The sequence below is a fragment of the Gouania willdenowi genome, chromosome 20 (genome assembly GCF_900634775.1).
Source record: "Gouania willdenowi chromosome 20, fGouWil2.1, whole genome shotgun sequence".
Taxonomy (NCBI): Eukaryota; Metazoa; Chordata; class Actinopteri; order Blenniiformes; family Gobiesocidae; genus Gouania; species Gouania willdenowi.
In genome coordinates, this window is record NC_041063.1 from 10376451 (window position 1) to 10400616 (window position 24166).

Consider the following 24166-nt stretch of genomic DNA (forward strand, 5'->3'; position numbering starts at 1 on the left):
ATAAATAATTCGGAATTGAACAGCAACATTTCTAATCGTATTATAAAATTGTTCATTGCAAAACATGAATTGACACATGGATCAGTTTCCTGAATTAAAATCTTCTCATAGATATATAGTATTTATTTTGAGCTCAGGTCTATCCCAGGAGCAAAACAATGTGTGTAACTGACCTACATTATTAATCCATTGAAAAATATACAATTACATTTTAGATTTATCAGTAATCAGGTACATAAGTAATTACTGGATCTCTATATTTTGTCTGAAGTGTCATGTTTGTTTTGTGGCATGATGTAACAAGCAGTTCTATCTAATCAACGTGGTATTGTTCTTCAAGACACTTTCTTTATGCTACTTTGAAGCATTTGGAAATCTTTTCAGCCCACAGAGCATGTTGACAATATATTATAGATACACTGTGTGGACACACACACCGGGTTTTCAGGGTTCATCAACGCCTTTCGGATGCATTGGAACAGAGGCTGCAGGGCAAGGCCTTTCATCCAACATCAGTGCCTGACCTCATAACTGCTGTTCAAAACCAACAGGCACAAATTCCCAGAGAACATTACAATGACTTATGGATACTAACACATTTGTCCGTGTTTGTGTTTCTAAAGTTCGACTTATATACTAATGGACGTAAAAAAAATAAAAAAAATAAAAATAAAAAAAAAAGGAGGAGGGTAAGCTTTTATTTTGAAAAGCGTCTTTCTCCGTGCAGCGATGGGCGTCCCTGTGTGTGTGTCGTGATCTGCGTCGCTCTGAAGTTCTTCCAGGACTTTGTTTCGGGTCTTTTTTTTTTTTTTCTTCTGATGAGCTCAGGCCTTTGTAAAGTTTACACAGAACCATGAGTGGACAGGGTGACTCAGCGGGATTCACGGGACACATGTTGGACCTGGACGAGGACGATGATCTGGAGGTTTTCACCAAGGTAAACCCACTTCCTGAAAAGTTCCGAGCTTTACTGTGTGTGTGTGTGTGTGTGTGTGTGTGTGTGTGTGTGTGTGTGTGTGTGTGTGTGTGTGTGTGTGTGTGTGTGTGTGTGTGTGTGTGTGTGTGTGTGTGTGTGGTACTTTATGAGGTCAGGCACTGATGTTGGATGAGACGGCAAACAGATTTGTGGTTTTCTGTACTTTTTGTGATTCATTTAAATCAGTAGGTGTGTCTAATACAACATTTTCACCTCCATTAAAATACTGATATTGCAATCTTCAGTTTTTGCCCATATCGATACGATATATCATTTTTTTAGGCTTGATCAAGTGATATTATTATGAGAACAATAGTCCGCAACATAAGGTATGGGAAAAACTCACCTATTTATTATTACAAAGTGTCTATTCATACGGAAACGTATCCATAGACCCTGAGACTATTGACACGGACATGTACGTTTTCCGGACCTTTTCTACATAAGCATAACGTGCCTGTGTATTTTCATAAATATTTTTATTTATTTTAACATATTTAACATGGCAAATCCCACCTTTAAAAATACGTATACGTTAAATATTAACAATTTAGGGTATTTCCTGGTTTAGGGTTAGGGTTAAAAATACATACACAAAAAATATTAACATTTTAGGGTAATTCCTGGTTTAGGGTTAGGGTTACGGTTAAAAATACATATACAAAAAATATTAACATTGTAGGGTATTTCCTGGTTTAGGGTTAGGGTTACGGTTAAAAATACATATACAAAAAATATTAACATTTTAGGGTATTTCCTGGTTTAGGGTTAGGGCTAAAATAAAAGGGTTAGCGGGGGAGCTAAGAATAAATATGAGCTGCAAATAAAATGATGGAACTTTAAGTGACGTGGTGCACCTATCACGTCACCTAAAATGGCCAATGAGGGGCGCTGCGTACAGATAGAGGGGGAGTCAATCGATACGTTTCCGTACGAATTCTATTGTGTTGCTACAACATGTGAATATCCCCCCTGGAGATCAACAAAAATATATTCTGTTCTATTTTGTTTTAACTACTCTCAATAAATCCAAGAAAAACAATAATTTAATATTTATTATATCATATTGGAGATTTTAGATGTAGGCCCATATAATCAGATACTTATGGATTTTTTGTTGTTTTTTTTCCCCTCATTTTACACCAATATCTATCTATTTGTTACAATTTCATTGAGCAGACACCGTTGTTATAAGGACGTTTGGAGCATCCATCTTCCTGCAGCAAAGTCTCGCGGGATTGAGATTTCACGGGAGTTGCGCGGCAATTATACGTTGTCGACATTTAGAAATATCTCTTTTGTTTTGCGAAAATCTGTAATGGAAACGTAACTACTGTAATATTGCATATAGGGATGTAACGATTAATTGTAAGGCAGTTAAAAATCGATTCATAGGTATCACGGTTGATATCGATTTTCTGAAAATTGAATCGCAGTACTTTTTTTAACCAGCAGAGGGCAAGTGTAGGCGGCGGGCGGAGTCTGCTAATACTTTCTTTCTGGCCGCCTTCTACTCTTAAATATGTTAATAAATGATTCATTGCACCGAAAGAATATCTGAAATATTACTTGAATATCTGTAAAAGTCAGGTTTTTCTATTAGCTCTGTCTGCTAGCATAGCTTCTCTTCTTCACTGCAAGAATTTCTGCATGCCAACCGACCACTGGGTTACCAGCGCCCTCTGCTGGTCCAAACAAATATGACGTAAATCAGTGTAATCACGGTTTTTTTTTTTAAGTCCAATTGTTAAGGCACAAAATACATTTTCAGTTGCACTTTTAAAAAGAAAAAGAACTATTATGCAGTTTTGCATTGTTTATTATAGAACCAGAATTTAAATTAACAGGCTTCATTTTCATTTCTATTATTCCTTTATTTATTTCATTCAAGATTTATTTTTAGTTAAATTGCATGGTTTTGAATAGTTTATCAAGGGATTCTTTTGACAATGAAATATAAAAGGAAAATAATACAGTATTTTCTAGTTTTTTTCCCAAAAAAAAAATTTGTCTACAGTCCCATTTTGTAAAATAAATCGTGAGAGAATCGTATCGTGAACCCAGTATCGTGAATCGAATCGTATCGGGAGTTGAGTGAATCGTTACATCCCTAATTGCATATAATGACATTGTGTTGAAGTGGAAGCTGAATGTGTGAGCTTGTTGTGCTGTTTTCCAGAACACTTCTCTGGCCGATGGGAGCTCCCTACCCAACTCTCCGGGCTCAATGGTCAACCAGTACAGACTGGAGGATGAGGATGAGGGGCTACAAGCAGTCCACACTAAAGACTTCTTCATCACAGTCAGCAACCCAGAGAGCCACGTCACAGCTGTGGAAACGTTTATCACGTATAAAGTGGTGACAAGGGTGAGCAGCGTGTTCTTTTTCCTGTGTGCGACATAGATAAACGCGTCCTTTAGTCTAGACAGTTTGATTTGAGCTTTTTGTGTAAGACTCTAATAACAGAACGGGACACAGAGAGCTGGCACACGCCAGATGAAAAAATACAAAGATTTTCCAGTGTTTCTTAAGTAAAGGAAAATGGAAGCAAGCATGAAATTAACATTAAAATCCAAACGTTTCCCCCAAAAACACCAAGGAAAAAAAAAACCTATTTTGTTTTTGATGTTCTTCTTGAGCCTTTTGGAGAACCTCAAACATGTTCTTTGGTTTTAGAAATGTAACATTTATCTGAAAAACAAGGATATCATGAGAGTGGTTTAGGAATCCTTTATCCAGATCTTCATAGAATCTTTTTGTAAACAAATATATCAAGATTTCAAGAAGTTATATTGATGATTTATTTAAATAAACTACACCGGGTTATTCCACGGCCATGAAACTCTTTCACCAATTGTTTCGTAATTATTCAGTAGGCACACATTTTGTGTTTGATCAGATAAATACTTACTACAATTTAGTGGGGGGGGGATGGGTGAGTATGTGTAAATTTTGGTGGGTCCTTATTTTTCTTCCATTTTCAGCTTTCAATATCTCTGGAAACACATAGGAAACTAAAAGTTGGTATAGTTGTACAGCTTCACAAACTCTCTCAGAATATACATAAAATGAATAAATTGTTTTATAGAGTAACCTTTATACTATCAAGTAAAATGGAGATCAGATGTTGGTCTTATATTTCCACATGCAGTTATGGGCCAATAAAAATGCCGGTACTAAAAAAAAAAAGTTTTTTTTTTGGATTTCAAGAGACTGTGACCGAGGGATTTATCGAATTTGTAGATAAAAACAATTTTTATTTTTGCAAATTCGAGTTTTAAAAAAGAAAAAAAAAAAATGTTTTAAAAATTTTTTTTTTTGTTCTTTTTTTTTCTATCACACTTTTTTCAGACTTTGTCGCGTTCCGTCCTTGTGGGTTACCGTAACGCGACATGAGCCCGCCCCCTCTTTGTTTACATTTGTTTACCCTTTGAGTAGGCTATATGTGTGCCACAGGCATGTTAAATGTTTTATTCACACTATGCTGAGATGCTAAGGGAATAGTTTATTATTTTTTTAATTGTATTGTTATGTTATAAAATATGTAGTTATCTGATTTCTTAATCAGAAAATTGAAGCTACTGTGAAGTTTCTGTTGCACTTTTGCTTAAACCTGGGTTAAAGCTTGAAATAGTTGAATGACAGAACCTCATTTACTTTTTATTTTGGGATTATTCCATGCATTTTATCTCTTGAGGACAATCACAGCATTAAAGTTGCACTTTTGACAATATATCTGATGTCTGCAGTCATTTTTAAGTGCATTGAAAATGTTTTGATTGAAAATCAAATCAAAACTCAAATTTTTTTTTTAAAAAATCCATCCATCCATCTTCTCCCGCTTAGCCGTTTCCGGGTCGCGGGGGCAGCATCCTCAGTAGGGAGGCCCAGACTTCCCTCTCCCCGGCCACTTCCTCCAGCTCTTCCGGGGGGACCCCGAGACGTTCCCAGGCCAGCCGAGAGACATAGTCTCTCCAGCGTGTCCTGGGTCTTCCCCGGGGCCTCCTTCCGGAGGGACGTGCCCTGAACGCCTCACTAGGGAGGCGTTCAGGGGGCATCCTAATTAGGTGCCCGAGCCACCTCATCTGGCTCTTCTCGATGCGGAGGAGCAGCGACTCTACTTTGAGCCCCTCCCGAATGACTGAGCTTCTCACCCTATCTCTAAGGGAGAGCCCAGCCACCCTACGGAGGAAACTCATTTCGGCCGCTTGTACCCGTGATCTTGTTCTTTCGGTCATGACCCAAAGTTCATGACCATAGGTGAGGATTGGAACGTAGACCGACCTGTAAATAGAGAGCTTCGCTTTTTGGCTCAGCTCCCTCTTTACAATGACGGACTGGTGCAGACTCCGCATCACTGCAGACGCCGCACCAATTTGCCTGTCGATCTCTCGCTCCATCCTTCCCTCACTCGTGAACAAGACCCCGAGGTACTTGAACTCCTCCACCTGGGGCAGAACCTCATCTCCAACCCAGAGAAGGCACTCCACCTTTTTCCGGTCGAGAACCATGGACTCGGATATGGAGGTGCTGATTCTCATTCCGGCCGCTTCACACTCGGCTGCGAACCGATCCAGTGAGAGTTGAAGGTTACGGTATGTTGGAGCCAACGGGACCACATCATCTGCAAAAAGCAGTGATGCAATACTGAGGCCCCCGAACCGGACCCCCTCAACGCCCTGACTGCGCCTAGAAATTCTGTCCATAAAAGTTATGAACAGAATCGGTGACAAAGGGCAGCCCTGGCGGAGTCCAACCCTCACCGGAAACGATTTCGACTTACTGCCGGCAATGCGGACCAGACTCTGACTCCGGTCATACAGGGAACGAACAGCTCCTATCAGGAGGTTCGATACCCCATACTCCCGGAGGACCCCCCACAGGAATCCCCGAGGGACACGGTCAAATGCCTTTTCCAGGTCCACAAAACACATGTGGACTGGTTGGGCAAATTCCCATGACCCTGCTGAGGGTGTAGACCTGGTCCACAGTTCCACGGCCAGGACGAAAACCACATGAATAGACCTTACCGGGGAGGCTGAGGAGTGTGATCCCTCTATAATTGGAACACACCCTCCGGTCCCCCTTCTTAAAAAGGGGGACCACCACCCCGGTTGGCCAATCCAGAGGCACTGCCCCCGATGTCCACGCGATGTTGCAGAGTCGTGTCAGCCATGACAGCCCCACAACATCCAGGGCCTTGAGGAACTCCGGGCGGACCTCATCCACCCCCGGAGCCCTGCCACCGAGGAGCTTTTTAACCACCTCGGCAACCTCAGCCCCAGAAATAGGAGAGCCCACTCTCGGGTCCCTGGGCCCTGCTTCCTGATTGGAAGGCGTGTCGGTGGGATTGAGGAGGTCTTTGAAGTATTCCCCCCATTGATCCACAACGAGGTCAGCAGCGCACCATCCGCACCATACATAGTGTTGACGGTGCACTGCTTCCCCCTCCTGAGACGCCGGATAGTGGTCCAGACTCTCTTCGAAGCCGTCCGGTAGTCGTTCCCCATGGCCTCACCAAACTCCTCCCATGTCCGGGCTTTTGCCTCGGCGACCGCCGTGGCTGCACTTCGCTTGGCCCGTCGGTACTTGTCTGCTGCCTCCGGAGTCCCACAGGCCAAAAAGGCCCGGTAGGACTCCTTCTTCAGCTTGACGGCATCCCTCACCCCCGGTGTCCACCAACGGGTTCGGGTATTGCCGCCACGACAGGCAACGACTACCTTGCGGCCACAGCACCGATCAGCTGCCTCAGCAACAGAGGCACGGAACATGGCCCACTCGGACTCAATGTCCCCCGCCTCCTCCGAGACATGGTTGGAGTTTTCCCGGAGGTGTTAGTTGAAGCTCCTTCTGACGGGAGACTCTGCCAGGCGTTCCCAGCAGACCCTCACTATACGTTTGGGTCTGCCAGGTCTAACCGGCATCCTCCCCCGCCATCGGAGCCAACTCACCACCAGGTGGTGATCAGTTGACAGCTCCGCCCCTCTCTTTACCCGAGTGTCCAAGACATGCGGCCGCAAGTCCGATGACACGACTACGAAGTCAATCATCGAACTGCGGCCTAGGGTGTCCTGGTGCCAAGTGAACATATGGGCACCCTTATGCTTGACCACGGTGTTTGTTATGGACAATCTGTGACGAGCACAGAAGTTCAACAACAAAACACCGCTCGGGTTCCGATCAGGGGGGCCGTTCCTCCCAATCACGCCCCTCCAGGTCTCACTGTCGCTGCCAACGTGAGCGTTGAAGTCCCCCAGCAGAACGAGGGAATCCCCAGAAGGAGCACTCTCCAGTACTCCCTCTAAGGAATCCAAGAAGGGTGGATACTCCGAGCTGCTGTTTGGCCCATAGGCACAAACAACAGTCATGATCCGTCCCCCCACCAGAAGGCGGAGGGAGGCTACCCTCTCGTCTACCGGGGTAAACTCCAACGTACAGGCACTAAGTCGGGGGGCAAGAAGTATAGCCACCCCGGCCCGGCGCCTCTCACCATTGGCGACTCCAGAGTAGAAGAGAGTCCAACCCCTGTCAAGAAGGCTGGTTCCAGAGCCCTTGTTATGTGTCGAGGTGAGACCGACTATATCTAGTCCGAACTTCTCCACCTCGCACACAAGCTCAGGCTCCTTCCCCGCCAGAGAGGTGACATTCCACGTCCCTAACGCTAGCTTCTGTAGCCGGGGATCAGATCGCCAAGGCCCCCTGCCCTGGACGACTGCCCGATCCACATTGCACCGGCCTCATATGATCCCTCCTGCGGGTGGTGTGCCTACGGGAGGGCGGGCCCACGTCGTCCTTTCGGGCTCTGCCTGGCCGGGGCCCGTGGGCAAAGCCCCGGCCACCAGGCGCTCGAACTCGAGCCCCAACCCCGGGCCTGGCTCCAAGGTGGGGCCCCGGTAGCGCCAATCCTGGCGACGTGAACTGCCTTTGTTTTTTAATGTACAAATATGGCCATTGAACCGCTCTTAGTCGGACCCGTCACCTGGGACCTGTTTGCCTTGGGAGACCCTACCAGGGACATTAAGCCCCCGACAACATAGCTCCCAGGATAATTCGGGTACTCAAACCCCTCCACCACGTTAAGGTGGCGGTTCTTGGAGGAGTTTTTTAAAAATCTGAGATTAATTTTCAGGTTAAATATAATTTTGATTCACTTCTGTCATTTTTTTGAATTAATGATTCATTTTCGCTTCCATATGTATTTTGACTTTCGAGGTTTAATTTTTTTCTTTTCACTTTACCTTTTTTTTTCAGTTTGAAATCTTTTTTTTTTTTTTCTAGTTTCAGACTTTTGACCCTGATATGGCGTGGGTGGGGCGTGGCATCAGCTGAGAGGGGCGTGAACCTTCCTCACTTATGTTGCCTTCAGGGAATGTGGGTACTTGAACAACCCTGACTCAGTAGTTTAGAATTATATACACATATCCATGTGGAAATTGGACATGTCAGCACTTACATGTGGTTGTTTAACAGTGTATATTTTTATCAAATCAAAGTAAAATCACAGAGAAGTCCTCTCCTCTCTCTCCCTGTGATGCTACATATAGACTCTTTGATTGTTTGTAAACATTGTGACGTATTTTGTTGGGCGGGGCTTAGCCTGGAGGCAAACTACCGTAGATATGTATATATATATATATATATATATATATATATATAAAAACACTACCTTACCAGCGCTGTTAGACAATGGGGAGCGAAGTAGCAACATGGCGGCCATCTTACCCCAGACAGCTGACCCCGCTCATTACATCGATGTCAATGGTGCATGTACTATTTAAATAACCATAACTTGCTCAATTCTGAACCACTTTTCTAATGGCAAGCGCCAATTTCAACATGCATAAGCATCCTATGTCGTACCTACGTATAGTAAGGTTTGTAATAAAGCAAACCGTTTGTAAATCTGCCAATATTTCATCGAGTTAAGGGTATTTTTGTTTAAGCTGATCACTCACCTTCCAACAAGTACCGTGGAGCGCGTCAGAATGTCAGAACGCCAGTTGTCTGAGGTAAAATGGCCGCCGTTGAGCTACGCTGGCGAATCCCACTTGCGTCATCTAGCATTTATATATATCTATGCTTTAGCCAGCGGTGTTTCCTGTTTTTGCCTCCAGCCACGTTGCTCGTGACATGGGCCGTTAAGGGGTCTATAGAAGCTTCAGTGTTGATTGGCTGTCACTTGCTGTGTAGCCAATCAGTGGGGTCTGTAGGCGGGACATTGATACACTCCAAGGTGACAGAGACGCTCGTTCTAAAATAAACTAATCTTATCGGCTATCGTTTAAGAAAACTCGCGATACCGATTAATATAAAAATGCAGAATTTTGGCCGATATTATCAGCTGTGCCGATTATTGGTCAATCTTTACAAATGGGTGTTTATAGCTTTAGTCTGATTGGCTGAATCTAATGAATTAGTGCATGCACAGTATGTTGCATTACTTTGTGTTTCTACATTTGTAACCATTGAACATTACTCAATGGTTAACATAGCTTTTTGATTAAAAGGCATTACAATGGTTATTAACTATTATGTTATTAACTAGGGATGTAACGATTAATCGTAAGGCAGTTAAAAATCGATTCATAGGTATCACGGTTTACATCGATTCTCTGAAAATTGAATCGCAGTACTTTTTTTAAAAAGCAGAGGGCTGTTATATATTTATCCTTCTCTTGTCCAAATGCTGAGGCGGTGGGCGGAATCTGCTACTACTTTCTTTCTGACCGCCTTCTACTTTAAACATGTTCATAAATGATTCCTTACCCCTTTAGCACCGTGAGTATCTGTGAAAGTCACGTTTTTCTATTAGCTCTGTCTGCTAGCGCATAGCAGCTCTTCTTCACTGTTAGAATAACTGCATGCCAACCGACCACTGGGTTACCAGCGCCTTCTGCTGGTCCAAACAAATATCCGACGTAAATACAGTGCAGACTGTTTTTTTTAAAGTCCACTTTAAAGTGCACTTTTAAAAAGAAAAAGAACTATTGTGCAGTTTTGCATTGTTTACTATAGAACCAGAATTTAAATTAATAGGCTATTATTCCTTTATCTATTTCATTCAAGATTTATTTTTAGTTAAATTGCATTGTTTTGAATAGTTTATCAAGGGATTCTTTTGACAATGAAAAATAAAAGGAAATAGTACAGTATTTTTTAGTTTTTATCGTTTGTCTACAGTCCCATTTTGTAAAATTAATCGTGATAGAATCGTATCGTGAACCCAGTATCGTGAATGGAATCGTATCGGGAGTTGAGTGAGTGAGTGAATCGTTAAATACAGTGCAGACTGTTTTTTTTAAAGTCCAATTGTTAAGGCACAAAATAAATTTTCAATTGCACTTTTAAAAAGAAAAAGAACTATTGTGCAGTTTTGCATTGTTTACTATAGAACCAGAATTTAAATTAATAGGCTATTATTCCTTTATCTATTTCATTCAAGATTTATTTTTAGTTAAATTGCATTGTTTTGAATAGTTTATCAAGGGATTCTTTTGACAATGAAAAATAAAAGGAAATAGTACAGTATTTTTTAGTTTTTATCGTTTGTCTACAGTCCCATTTTGTAAAATTAATCGTGATAGAATCGTATCGTGAACCCAGTGTCGTGAATGGAATCGTATCGGGAGTTGAGTGAGTGAGTGAATCGTTACATCCCTATTATTAACTGTGATCAATGGTGGCTTATAAAGCCTGACCACTGCTCTATTTTAAGCTCTTGATTAATAAACACATTCATTTCGCCTATTCTGAGAAAAAATTACATAGAGGATGATTATTTGTTACTTGAACTTCATAAATATATGTATTTTTTTAGTAAATGAATGTGTTAATGGACAAAGTTGTCAGTGTTACCAACTCCTCACAGTATTCTGCTTAGTTCTGGGATTTATTGATATATTGATGGATCTGATTCCAAATGTCTCCCATCAGACAACACGGAGTGACTTTGACTCCAGTGAGTATGAGGTTAGCCGCCGCTACCAGGACTTCCTGTGGTTACGAAGCAGACTGGAAGAAAACCACCCAACCCTCATTATTCATGTATGTATTATTATTATTATTATTATTATTATTATTATTATTATTATTATTATTATTATTCATGTACTGTATGTACCTACTGCTCAGTATCTCTTTGTTTCAATGATGTGATTAATTTCACTTCTTTCAAAATGTAATTATTAATTTTTTTTCCACAGTGTCTGATGGCTCTCTAAAGTCACCAATCACACATTATTATTATTATTATTATTATTATTATTAATATTATTATTACAAACTACAATTGTATTTTGGTGAAAAGGAACTTTTATATTATTAGGGTAAACGATCACATAGATGAAGTTTGTGTTGACAAGATTTTAATTTTTTTGAAAATTTAAAAAAGGAAATAATCGTGTGAAAGTTGTAAGACCTTACAAGTAACTGCAAATTATTTGTTCTCGTATTAAAAAGAAGCAGCAGGTAATTAGAGTCATATGATTAATGCAAAATGATAGAAAATTTTTATTGTTTTCTAGCACAGGGGTTCTCAACCAACCAAATTCAGTTTTTCAAAAATAGCTGTTCAAAACACACAATCTTTTTTTAAAAACATAAATCTATATATTTTTCTCTGCAACATGTATTTCACAGCATGCCTGTCAAAAGAAACGCTTATTTCAAAATAAAAGACAAGTCCAACATGAGAAACATGAAGTTTTTTTTATTTTTGACCAGCTGTCTGCGACCCACCCAGTACAGGTCTGCGACCCACTTTTGGGTCCCGACCCACCAGTTGACAATTGCTGTTCTAGCACATAGATAAATAAAGGGAGATGGGACAAAGTAACCCATAAAGAACAACAATTGTGTAACTTTTAACAAGTGTCTTGTAGTTTTATATTCAATATTTACATGATAAATCATCTGGAACAGTGACATTGATCATTGTACAGTGATCATTCACACTTTAAAGGCTTGTAAGGTATTTATATTACCATTAATAAAGATACAGTAGGTCTAAATGTATTCGCAACCCCATGTTTTTCTAAAAATAAAGATGAAATGTACAATTTGGTTTCGATCCAGATGAAACTCAGTGGGGGTAATTAATGGACCAACCCTTTCATAACTCAGTCAAATTTTCTCAAGATCAGTAATTTATGAACCGAGATATTCATTTTAGAAATGTAGCCAATGATGAGGTATAATAAATGTTTGATCCAGAATCAGTTTATTGATCTGGATTCCCTCCAAAATGTAATGGAATCAAAAGGTCTACCTTCTGTTAAAACTTTGTCCGTATATGTGACGTAATCCTGCTTAGAGACAAACAAACAAGGAAATGTTGGTGAAATTATTACGTCTTTGACGGAAGGTAGAAAATATCAAAATGATTATGTTAACATATATTATTGTAGTTTATGATATATAATACAATACATAAAATAACCATATTGTGACATTATCTACTGTATAGGTAAACACCAATGCTTTTGTTGCAGTTTTTCGCATTATCGGATAAATATGACACTATAATTATGTAAATGAAACTATTTGACATTTGTTTTTCTCTGATTAACACACAACAGGTCCTAAATAGTGTTAACTATTACAAAAATAGTTTGATTTGATTAGTTATCCTGGCAGCTATGTGCAGCTAGTCCCAGTGTCTCGTACTGAGATCGATTATGAGTATATAGTACCAGAAAAATTAATTTTTGCTAAAATAAAAAATAAAAAATTCAGTTTTGTTTATTTATTTATTTTTTTAAAGTGAACGGACATATGTTTTATCAGTTTTATTGGATTAGGTTAGAGTTAGGGTTGCATGTGCTTACATATATTCTCATAATCGATCTCAGTATGAGGTAAACTCAGTCTGTGACACCGGGTATACATTCTATGGTCTAGCACTTTTATAATTGATTAAAAAAAAAAAATATTTGAGAAACAGCCCAGCAGTTACAGAACAAACATTTGGAATGCAGACGCGACTAAAATTGGCTACATTGGTGGTAAAGTAGCTTTCAGAAAACTGATACCCGAGTACATGTGACAACTGAAGATGATCATCATAGAAGATTCAATTTACCAGCTTTCGTACACACACACACACACACACGGCCTTCAGGCTTTTTCCAAAACACTCGAGATAAACCAGAAATTCAACTGGCCGAATGAAACACTGAGCACAGAAAATTAGTTTTTTGATATGTTTGTTACACTGTGTTACACATACAGAGTGACCATTATCACTGCACAACGTGACAATATGCACCAAATATTCGAGAAAGTGAACGTATAGAAATACAGTTGTTTGCGATTGTGGGTGGTGATTTAATGTGAAAAAGAATAATAGGCATTCTGCCTCTATTTCTGTGATATATTGTATTGTTGTTTTTTTTTTGTTTTTTTTTTTTTAATTTTGTAAAATAGACAAATAAAATGAAAAAAAGAATATATAATTTTAAAGAGTATTATTTAAATTGTATGATTACTAGACATTTCTAGACAAAAACCTGACCTATAATATCAGTATTATAACATTACTGAGGTGATGTGTGACAAGTTGATAGGTTATTCTGCTGTAATCAAGTAAAAAGTACTTTAGGTAAATGTTTAAGAACTATTTCATTTGTTTGGCAAAAATTTGCTGTGTGGAATTTCAAGTCATTAAATACTATGAAATAAATAATTGAACATGTCAGCATCCTGGTTACATAAATGTTACCTGTGTTTAATGGTGGCCTTTTTTTGTTATTGTTGCCGTTTGCAGCCTCTCCCTGAGAAGTTTGTAATGAAAGGCATGGTGGAGCGTTTTAATGAATCTTTCATTGAGACCAGGAGGAAAGCCTTGCATCGCTTCCTTAACAAGATCTCGGAGCATCCTGTCCTATCCCACAGCGAACACTTGAAAGTTTTCCTCACTGCAGAGGTTCCAGTCACTCTCTCTCTCACACATGTTTCATCTAAGCTTTATGCATGACCCCTGAAAGCACATTATTATTATTATTTTACTTTTCTTTTGTATTTTTGTTAGAACAATCACACAAAGTATACAAAGTGTTGCATACAACACAATTTGACAGATAAAGAATAATAATGATTGCTGACTTTACAAAGTCCTCTTCCTCAAAACAAAACTCAGAGAGAAATAAAAAATAAATTATAATAACTTGATTTTTTGCGTTTTCTAAAGAAAATGCAAGTGAGGATATACTGGTGCTGGCCCGCGTAAGCAAATTCAGAACTCAAAAGTAAAAAAAATCAACAATATCAACATTTCCACCCTAAAATCACATTGTGATAGTTACACATAGACAATCAGTCTGGAGCACATTCACTATAGCAAACATAATGTAAATGAAACAATATAACAGCTTGTCCTGTGACGGTCCTCCTACAGGAGCTGGCCCCTCATAAAAAACAGGGCCCAGGCTTCCTCAGCAGGATGGGGGAGACGATGAGATCAGTGGCCAACTCTGTGCGGGGCCTGAAGACCCGACCTGGGGAGTTTACCGTGATGCAGGAATACGTGGAGGATTTCAGCAACAAGATGATCTCTGTGGACAAAGTCACACAGAGGATCATCAAGGAACAGAAAGGTACTGTAGAAGCCTGAGTGTTAATAACCAATAATAATCATTCAGCCACGGGTTTGCTCTTAATATTTGTACAGCTGCTTTAATTTTGCATTGTTTACACACACACACACACACACACACACACACACACACACCCACCCACTAGTGCTGTCCAGAGATTTAAAAAATTGAGCAAAAAATTATTATGCTCTGTAAGTAATTAATCTCTCTTTTTAATCTCACCTAAAAATTGCTGCGAAAAGCCCTCAACTGGTATTTTTATTTAAGTTAATTACATTATTGTGGCAGATCACAAGATTGATATACAGTATAACAAAGTGGCTTTATAAACTCATTTATTGTTTTTAACAGATTTGAAGCATTTACATCCACTGTATTTGAAATTATTAGTTTAGACCATCGGGGGCAATATTTATGTGTCAATCACCAAATAATAGAAAATACAAATGAAATAAAACACCAGGTCCATATGTAGCAGGGTTGGGGTTTTCAGTTACAATTACATTTTTAATTACCCTTGTCAAATTACAATTCAATTCCAGTTACAGTGACTTGCATTTTATCCAATTAAAATTTTAAAATTACAATTATTTTCCATCCTCAGAAAGTTACTAAAGTTCACTTACAGTTAATCACAATTACCGAGCCTGAAATCCATCCATCCATCTTCTCCCGCTTAGCCGTTTCCGGGTCGCGGGGGCAGCATCCTCAGTAGGGATGCCCAGACTTCCCTCTCCCCGGCCACTTCCTCCAGCTCTTCCGGGGGGACCCCGAGACGTTCCCAGGCCAGCCGAGAGACATAGTCTCTCCAGCGTGTCCTGGGTCTTCCCCGGGGCCTCCTTCCGGAGGGACGTGCCCTGAACGCCTCACTAGGGAGGCGTTCAGGGGGCATCCTAATTAGGTGCCCGAGCCACCTCATCTGGCTCTTCTCGATGCGGAGGAGCAGCGACTCTACTTTGAGCCCCTCCCGAATGACTGAGCTTCTCACCCTATCTCTAAGGGAGAGCCCAGCCACCCTACAGAGGAAACTCATTTCGGCCGCTTGTACCCGTGATCTTGTTCTTTCGGTCATGACCCAAAGTTCATGACCATAGGTGAGGGTTGGAACGTAGACCGACCTGTAAATCGAGAGCTTCGCTTTTTGGCTCAGCTTCCTTTTTACAATGACGGACTGGTGCAGACTCCGCATCACTGCAGACGCCGCACCAATCCGCCTGTCGATCTCTCGCTCCATCCTTCCCTCACTCGTGAACAAGACCCCGAGGTACTTGAACTCCTCCACCTGGGGCAGAACCTCATCTCCAACCCGGAGAAGGCACTCCACCTTTTTCCGGTCGAGAACCATGGACTCGGATTTGGAGGTGCTGATTCTCATTCCGGCCGCTTCACACTCGGCTGCGAACCGATCCAGTGAGAGTTGAAGGTCATGGTATGTTGGAGCCAACAGGACCACATCATCTGCAAAAAGCAGTGATGCAATACTGAGGCCCCCGAACCGGACCCCCTCAACGCCCTGACTGCGCCTAGAAATTCTGTCCATAAAAGTTATGAACAGAATCGGTGACAAAGGGCAGCCCTGGCGGAGTCCAACCCTCACCGGAAACGATTTCGACTTACTGCCGGCAACGCGGACCAGACTCTGACTCCGGTCATACAAGGAACGAACAGCTCCTATCAGGAGGTTCGATACCCCATACTCCCGGAGGACCCCCCACAGGAATCCCCGAGGGACATGGTCAAATGCCTTTTCCAGGTCCACAACACATGTGGACTGGTTGGGCAAATTCCCATGACCCCTCAAGGACCCTGCTGGGGGTGTAGAGCTGGTCCACAGTTCCACGGCCAGGACGAAAACCACATTGCTCCTCCTGAATCCGAGGTTCAACTATCCGGCGGACCCTCCTCTCCAGTACCCCTGAATAGACCTTACCGGGGAGGCTGAGAAGTGTGATCGCTCTATAATTGGAACACACCCTCCGGTCCCCCTTTTTAAAAAGGGGGACCACCACCCCGGTTGGCCAATCCAGAGGCACTGCCCCCGATGTCCACGCGATGTTGCAGAGTCGTGTCAGCCATGACAGCCCCACAACATCCAGGGCCTTGAGGAACTCCGGGCGGATCTCATCCACCCCCGGAGCCCTGCCACTGAGGAGCTTTTTAACCACCTCGGCAACCTCAGCCCCAGAGATAGGAGAGCCCACTCTCGGGTCCCTGGGCCCTGCTTCCTGATTGGAAGGCGTGTCGGTGGGATTGAGGAGGTCTTCGAAGTATTCCCCCCACCGATCCACAACGTCTCGAGTCGAGGTCAGCAGCGCACCATCCGCACCATACATAGTGTTGACGGTGCACTGCTTCCCCCTCCGGAGACGCCGGATAGTGGTCCAGAATCTCTTCGAAGCCGTCCGGAAGTCGTTCTCCATGGCCTCACCAAACTCCTCCCATGTCCGGGCTTTTGCCTCGGCGACCGCCGTGGCTGCACTCCGCTTGGCCCGTTGGTACTTGTCTGCTGCCTCCGGAGTCCCACAGGCCAAAAAGGCCCGGTAGGACTCCTTCTTCAGCTTGACGGCATCCCTCACCCCCGGTGTCCACCAACGGGTTCGGGTATTGCCGCCACGACAGGCACCGACTACCTTGCGGCCACAGCACCGATCAGCCGCCTCAGCAACAGAGGCACGGAACATGGCCCACTCGGACTCAATGTCCCCCACCTCCTCCGAGACATGGTTGAAGTTTTCCCGGAGGTGGGAGTTGAAGCTCCTTCTGACGGGAGACTCTGCCAGGCGTTCCCAGGAGACCCTCACTATACGTTTGGGTTTGCCAGGTCTAACCGGCATCCTCCCCCGCCATCGGAGCCAACTCACCACCAGGTGGTGATCAGTTGACAGCTCCGCCCCTCTCTTTACCCGAGTGTCCAAGACATGCGGCCGCAAGTCCGATGACACAACTACGAAGTCGATCATCGAACTGCGGCCTAGGGTGTCCTGGTGCCAAGTGCACATATGGACACCCTTATGCTTGAACATGGTGTTTGTTATGGACAATCTGTGACGAGCACAGAAGTCCAACAACAAAACACCGCTCGAGTTCCGATCAGGGGGGCCGTTCCTCCCAATCACGCCCCTCCAGGTCTCACTGTCGCTGCCAACATGAGCGTTGAAGTCCCCCAGCAGAACGAGGGAATCCCCAGAAGGAGCACTCTCCAGTACTCCCTCTAAGGAATCCAAGAAGGGTGGGTACTCCGAGCTGCAATCCGGGCAACGTGAACTGCCTTTGTTGTTTAATGTACATATATGGCTATTGAGCCTGAAATAAATAACCTAATAAAAGTTAGCCTTCCTCTTGTGTTAGCTTTCTGATAACGAGTCCTAAATCAGCTGTAAAATTTTTTACAGCTGATTTCTTTCCTATTTATTGATTAACTTGTTAGGCTTCCTAATCAATGAAAAATGAAATTTTTTGTGTCAATATACCCTTTGATTCATTTTTTAAAAATGGTAAAATGTGGGAAAACTTGATGTGAAACATATTTCGATAATAGTTCACTACATATTTGTAGAGCTGTACATAGAACTGTAACATGGTTCCCCAGTTTTGTGTTCAATATAATTGACAATTTTTATCGAATTTTCATGACAATTACACTTACAAAGGGAATTATCTAAACTCAATTACAAACTCAAATGACAATTACATTTATGCCATAATTGTATATTAATTATCACTTGCGTGATTACAATTATAACTGACCCCAACCCTGATATGTAGTGCTATAAAGTTTGCACATCATAAACTTAGCTAGCACAGTCCGAGTGTCGGTGCTAGCTGCTACATGTTTAGCATTGGGGTGGTGTGCGGAAGCTCCAAAAGATCTGGTGATCAACAAACTTTTTCTTGCACAGTTTGCACACGACATGCTTTTGTTTTCCATTCAGTGTTTTTATAAGGTCTGTTATTGTAGACTGTGCATCAGCATTATGGGTATACCGGGAGCTCTTGGAATGAGAACGGTTCTGCGCTGTTAGGAGTGCAAAAAAAAAAAGAGATGAACTGCATTTTTATTTATTTTTTTTTTTTGTGCTTTATTTTTTCCTGTAATTAATGAATCGCGTTTAACGCTAAAGCTATGACAGTGACTGAAGTGACTCAAATACATTAAAATCGATGTAAATGACGCAACCTCAAATTATCTCCCCTCAAGCGACGCAACATGTGTAATTTGAGCGACGAGGTCGAGCCGAGGCTGCAGCCCCTCCCTGCTGTACAACTTCCTCAATTTATCTGGGCAAAATTAAAGCGGTTAACTTCTTGAAAACCACAGTAACTACTGATCATAACACATCCTTTAATATCTCCGTAAGTTGATCTTTTAAACGTTAAATGTGGAGCAAGACGGAAAATAAGTGATCAACCCCTTCTCTCTTTCTCCCTACCCTGTCACCGACTCAACACACACACACATTGTTCCCTGGTGATCGCGTCACTGGAGCGATGAAGTGATGGAGTGACAAAAAGCACCACTATGTGCAAGTGACACATCGGGGGCGATGGAAGCAACCGCAGCACTACGGCCACGTTCAGTGTGAACGCACCTTAACACACACATTCAAACTGTCCGTTTCCAGAGTACCTGGATGAGCTGAAGCAGTACGGCCCCACCTACACCCAGTGGGCAGAGTCGGAGGATGAGCTAGCCGACTCACTAAGGGGCGTGGCCAACTGTGTGGAACAGTGTAGCCAGGAAACGGAGGAGCAGATCAGTCATCTATCTGAGGTCCTGCTCCCCACTTTGCACGACTATGTCCTCTGTGCTGAGACTCTGAAGGTGAGGCTCGTCATGTTTAATTAACAACATTAAAGGTGCAAGGAGGTCAAAATGCACAATTCATCTTTGATATGAGGAAAAATAATGTATAGACAAAGTTCACAAAAATTTATATCAAAGCATAATGAAAATATTGAACAAATTATTATTTGGAAATCAAAAAATAAAGATAAAATTTAAACATGCATACATATATTCATAGACATGCGAATTAATGCTGAATGATTAACCTTAATCGTTAACTACATATGTGTAGAACTAACATGGTTCCGCAATTTTGCGTTAAATAATAATTTACAATTTTTATAGAATTTTCATGGCAAATACAATTACTTACAATTACAATTTCATCATGGTTACGACAGCGTCCGATTTTTAAAATTACAATTATAATTACACCATAATTGTAATTATCAGTTACGCAATTACAATTATGATAACTGACCACAACCCTGCCAGATGTTCTTATAGTTTAGTCCACATTGGTGAAATGTTTATTTAATCCTTAATTTAATAATGTTTAACTTGAAATGATATTTGATGTTAATTGTACTTGGAACCAGTTTGATGAAATGTTTACATACATTTTTAAAATTATTTGAAAATGACCTTGTTTTAAATGATCTTTTATTAATTTTTTTCCATTTAGGGCGATGATTTTAAGTAGGTGAATTGGTTTCTTTTATTAGTAAATAACTTTAAAATAGTGTAAATCAGGGGTCGCCCTCACATGATCCATGCGGGCACCAGGTAGCCCGCATGGATCATGTGAGGGGCCCTCAGGAGCTCTATAGTCATCAATGAGCTTTATCTAAAATCTGATTTACTGTCCAAGATTCAAACTCACAAAGATACAGTAAATACAGATGTAGATAGTCCTTAGTAGAGTTAAATACTGCTGCACCTGATTTTAGGATTAAATTAACCATCTTTAAACGTTTATTTTCAATAAAACATTGTTGGTGTATTGTCAGTGGTATGTTTTATATCAGAATCAGAAAGTTTTTTATTCGCCAAGTACAGTTAAAAAACAATGCAAGGAATTTAACTTGGTAGTTGGTGTGAAGGACAGAAAAAGAACAAACCAGAAACAATAATAATATTAATAATAATGATAAATATAAAGGATAAATATATATACATTTATACAAGTGCGACAGGTAATATTGTCTTTATGGAGGTGGTGATGGGGTGGCTCCAATATAAGATATATAAAATATTGGTGGATTTTGATAAAATATGAATTATTTGTTACCTTTTTCCAATTGTTGCACGTTATACGATCAGGTAAAAGTTGTTTGTTAAAAGTTTGTAAAATAAAATGTAATGAAAATGAGTAATAAAGTGTTGCATGTTGAATCCTCAACACTTTTTTAAGTTCCTTCTCACCTTCCTTATTATTTGACCCTCTAATTAAAGTGAGACCATGAACATTTAGTATTTAGGAAGTGCTTTTCTAACCCTTCTGACTATACGGAACCTACGACGTAGCTCACAGTTTCATGGTGATATGTTTTTTTTTCCCCCATTACGCCCACCCCTATGTTGAATGCATTCCGTCTGGTTGGTTTTAGACCGTGATGAGACGGAGAGACAAAATTCAGGCTGACTTTGAAACCAAAAACGAGGCCTTGCTCTCCAGAAAAGACGACCAAGAAGCTGTAAGTTGATCTTCTCGTGTCTCTCTCTCTCTTTCTCTCTCGGGCTGCTCACACGTTAGTCTGCTCTCCAGTGATTTTTTCCGGAGATTAGATTTAATAAAAAGAAATGTGGAGTGGAGCTTTATCCACATAATCACTCTCATCTCATATTAGGAGGAAAAAGGATTATCGAAATATCTAAGCTTGTCGGCTTGCAGTTAGTCCCCAGCTCAGGAGGGGGGTGTGGGGGCTTTCAATAGTTTCCCCTCTTTGGGCCCGACAGCTATTCATGGGATAATAAAAGTCTTCTTATCCTGCTTAAAGCATGAGCTGCTTGAAAAGATCAGGATTTATCAGCCCTAAGACCAGGTTAGTCTAGCCAATTTCAGATGATTCACTCGTCCTGTGGATATTTTGTGTAAGAATCTTACTACTTTCTCCCCCCTACACACACACACACACACACACACACACCAATAGAGCAGTATTAGATTCCATCTGTGAGATTTTAATTAAGACGTGACACCTAGCATTCCCCACAGACTTAACTTTGATTAAATTTGTGTGTGAATGAACAAGCTCGATGTCGTTTAATTCAGTTTTCTAATCCACATCAGCCTTCTTTGACATTTCCTCTGCATTACTGCAGATTTGGTGATGGCACACCTTCTGTTTGCATAGACCAGTATTTCCTGTTTACATCGTTGGCCAATATTATGCAAAATACAGGCGTTGAGAATACATCTGCCTTTCCCTAGTGGGAAAACAAGTTTTGGCATTATTATAAACCAGACACAAAGTAAGTATATCTGTGTCATTTTCAACATTTAGAGAATAAATGTGTTAAAGTGAATTCAAAATGTTAAAACCTACAGGTGTAAACCATACATTGTTTTAAGTCAGGCTGAATCTTAAAGCTAGCATCCAGGCTAAATATTTACCATGGCCAGAAAGCCACATTTCAAACCAAAGAACAAAACAATTCAGATGTGGTTTGTAAAACAACAATTGGAAACAATTAAATAGATTTAATAGTGAATATGCAAATGTAAAACAGCTTTTTAACTTGATGCCATATTTCAAAACTGATTAAAATACTGTAGATACTGCAAGAAGATGTTGAACAACCTAAAACTGATCATGAATAGTGTATCTTCTCTGCTTTTTTAATCATAGGTTGATTATGGACATGTGACCCATGGTCAGATTATGGTAGTGTCTTTAAAATAAAAAGGCTAAACTACGTTGTGTTGTTCAGCTACCAGGTCCTATATCATGCTATATTAAGACCTTACAAAATCAACTAAAGCCACATATGGGTAATATTTTACATTTTGCAAAATAAAATACTAATTTATTAAGAAATATTACTTATTTTCTTTCAAACCGGAAGTTGAGACACACGGTTTCTGGGAGCGCCCCCTCTCCCCGTGTGAGTGCCTCCCATTTCATGACGTAGCCCTAGAGCCCCGGCAGCATGGGCAACAGGCACGCCCACTACACTATGTAAACAGTGCCAGAGATGGAGGTGCGCTGCCTCCAGCACCAGAGAGAATGGGCGTGTATGTTCACTATGGAGGGGCGGTACCGGCAGCAGGCACTTCCTGGAGGGGACGGTTCAGAATGCTGAGCGACAGAGAAGCGACTCAGGGCAGAGAAGCGACTCAGAGAGTAGGATTATTGAGGATTTCTCAGAGATGTGGGAAGGAAGCCCAATCATATTTTAGGGGTGTTTTTGATGAGTAATTAACATTGTAACAAGGTTAAAAGCTCAAAAAAAAAAGTTGATTTAGATGATATAGGACCTTTAAGAAAAGATAAGACAAGTTTGGAGAAGGACAGATGATTAATTTCATGAATGAATCACGGTGGTAGCATATTAGTGAGGGCATGTATAGTAAGTATCGATTAATAACTGCTAACAAAATTAAAATGTTCATATTACATTTTAAATACTTTCTATATTTGAATTGCACATATTCTTTAAGAGCAGGTTAAGTCTTCTTTAGTGCTTTACTTAAGACAGGACAGTTAATTGAGGGTATGTGAGAATATTTCCCTGTCTAACTAAATCTACTTAGGGCTTCAACTGCTCTGGTTATAAGTAAGAAGTGGCTCATCTGTCAGATTATTCATCAAAGAAGAAGAAGAAGAAGCAGATGCAATAATGAATGTTTTCTGAGTAGTGTTCTTATATTGTATCTGATAACCACCAAAAGAGGGCAGCGTTGCTTTGATTTTGATCTCACCAGGTTGTTTGATAAAGTTGTGTTGAGTTTATTTCCCACTAGAATATTTGCTTAGATCACTGTTTTGTGAATAACTATTGGGTTTTGATGAGGTATTTAATAAATACATGCTATTATGACCAACATTGTACAGAATGGTGAACTTTTTTGCATATTTATTTGAATGTGTTGTCACTGTAGTTGTAATTAAAGCTAGTGGCACGTTGTATTTGCTCTTTAATCACTGCTTGAAAAAAAAAAACTTAAATTCTTTTTTTTAATTCAACATTTCCTATTGTCGTAAATGCAAATTCAGCAACAAATGAGTTGACTGCTTGTTAACGTGCAGCTGCAGGAGGAGGTGAACGCACTCGCGGACAGAATTGAGCTCGCCGACAACGCTCTGCGGGGAGACTGGAAACGCTGGCACAGCGGCATGAGAAGTGACCTCAGATCAGCTTTTCTCACCACTGCGGAGAAGAATATGAAGTACTACGAGAAGGTGAGCACAGCTATAGCACAGGAAATGTTCCCTTTTTGTGTGTTTTTAGTCACTGGTCCTGCATGTGAAACACAAACACATGACAGACAACTCGTGTTGTCTGTGTTTCCTTAAATAAAAGCAGTCAAAACAAAGACTCAACAATCCTCATCACCCTGAGAACAGAAGAAAAAAATAATGGTTATTTCTATTTTTACACCCCCTTCAACATGTTTTTTATTGCATTCCAACACAATTTCAATATATTTTTTTTTTCAAATCAAATTGCTTTAGCAGCAAAACCTGACTAATTTCTGTAGATTTTATATGAAGTAGTCAGTGACGTGCCGTGACCACTAGGGTTGGGTAGACACGTTGCAAATCGAGACCACCAATGACTATTTCATATGTTTCTGCTGGCAAGTG

At 41.0% G+C, this 24166-nt stretch overlaps 1 protein-coding gene across 1 annotated transcript in view; it reads left to right on the forward strand.

The window, feature by feature from the left end:
- Positions 1-746: 746 nt before the first annotated feature.
- Positions 747-24166, forward strand: part of snx7 (sorting nexin 7) — a 42275-nt gene continuing 18855 nt past the window's right edge. Inside the window, exons 1-8 of the mRNA XM_028434955.1 lie at positions 747-937; positions 3156-3344; positions 10911-11021; positions 13741-13899; positions 14371-14569; positions 19192-19391; positions 20966-21052; positions 23609-23761. Coding sequence (XP_028290756.1) covers positions 854-937; positions 3156-3344; positions 10911-11021; positions 13741-13899; positions 14371-14569; positions 19192-19391; positions 20966-21052; positions 23609-23761 — 1182 coding nt within the window. The 5' untranslated portion in view covers positions 747-853. The remainder of the gene's footprint in view (positions 938-3155; positions 3345-10910; positions 11022-13740; positions 13900-14370; positions 14570-19191; positions 19392-20965; positions 21053-23608; positions 23762-24166) is intronic.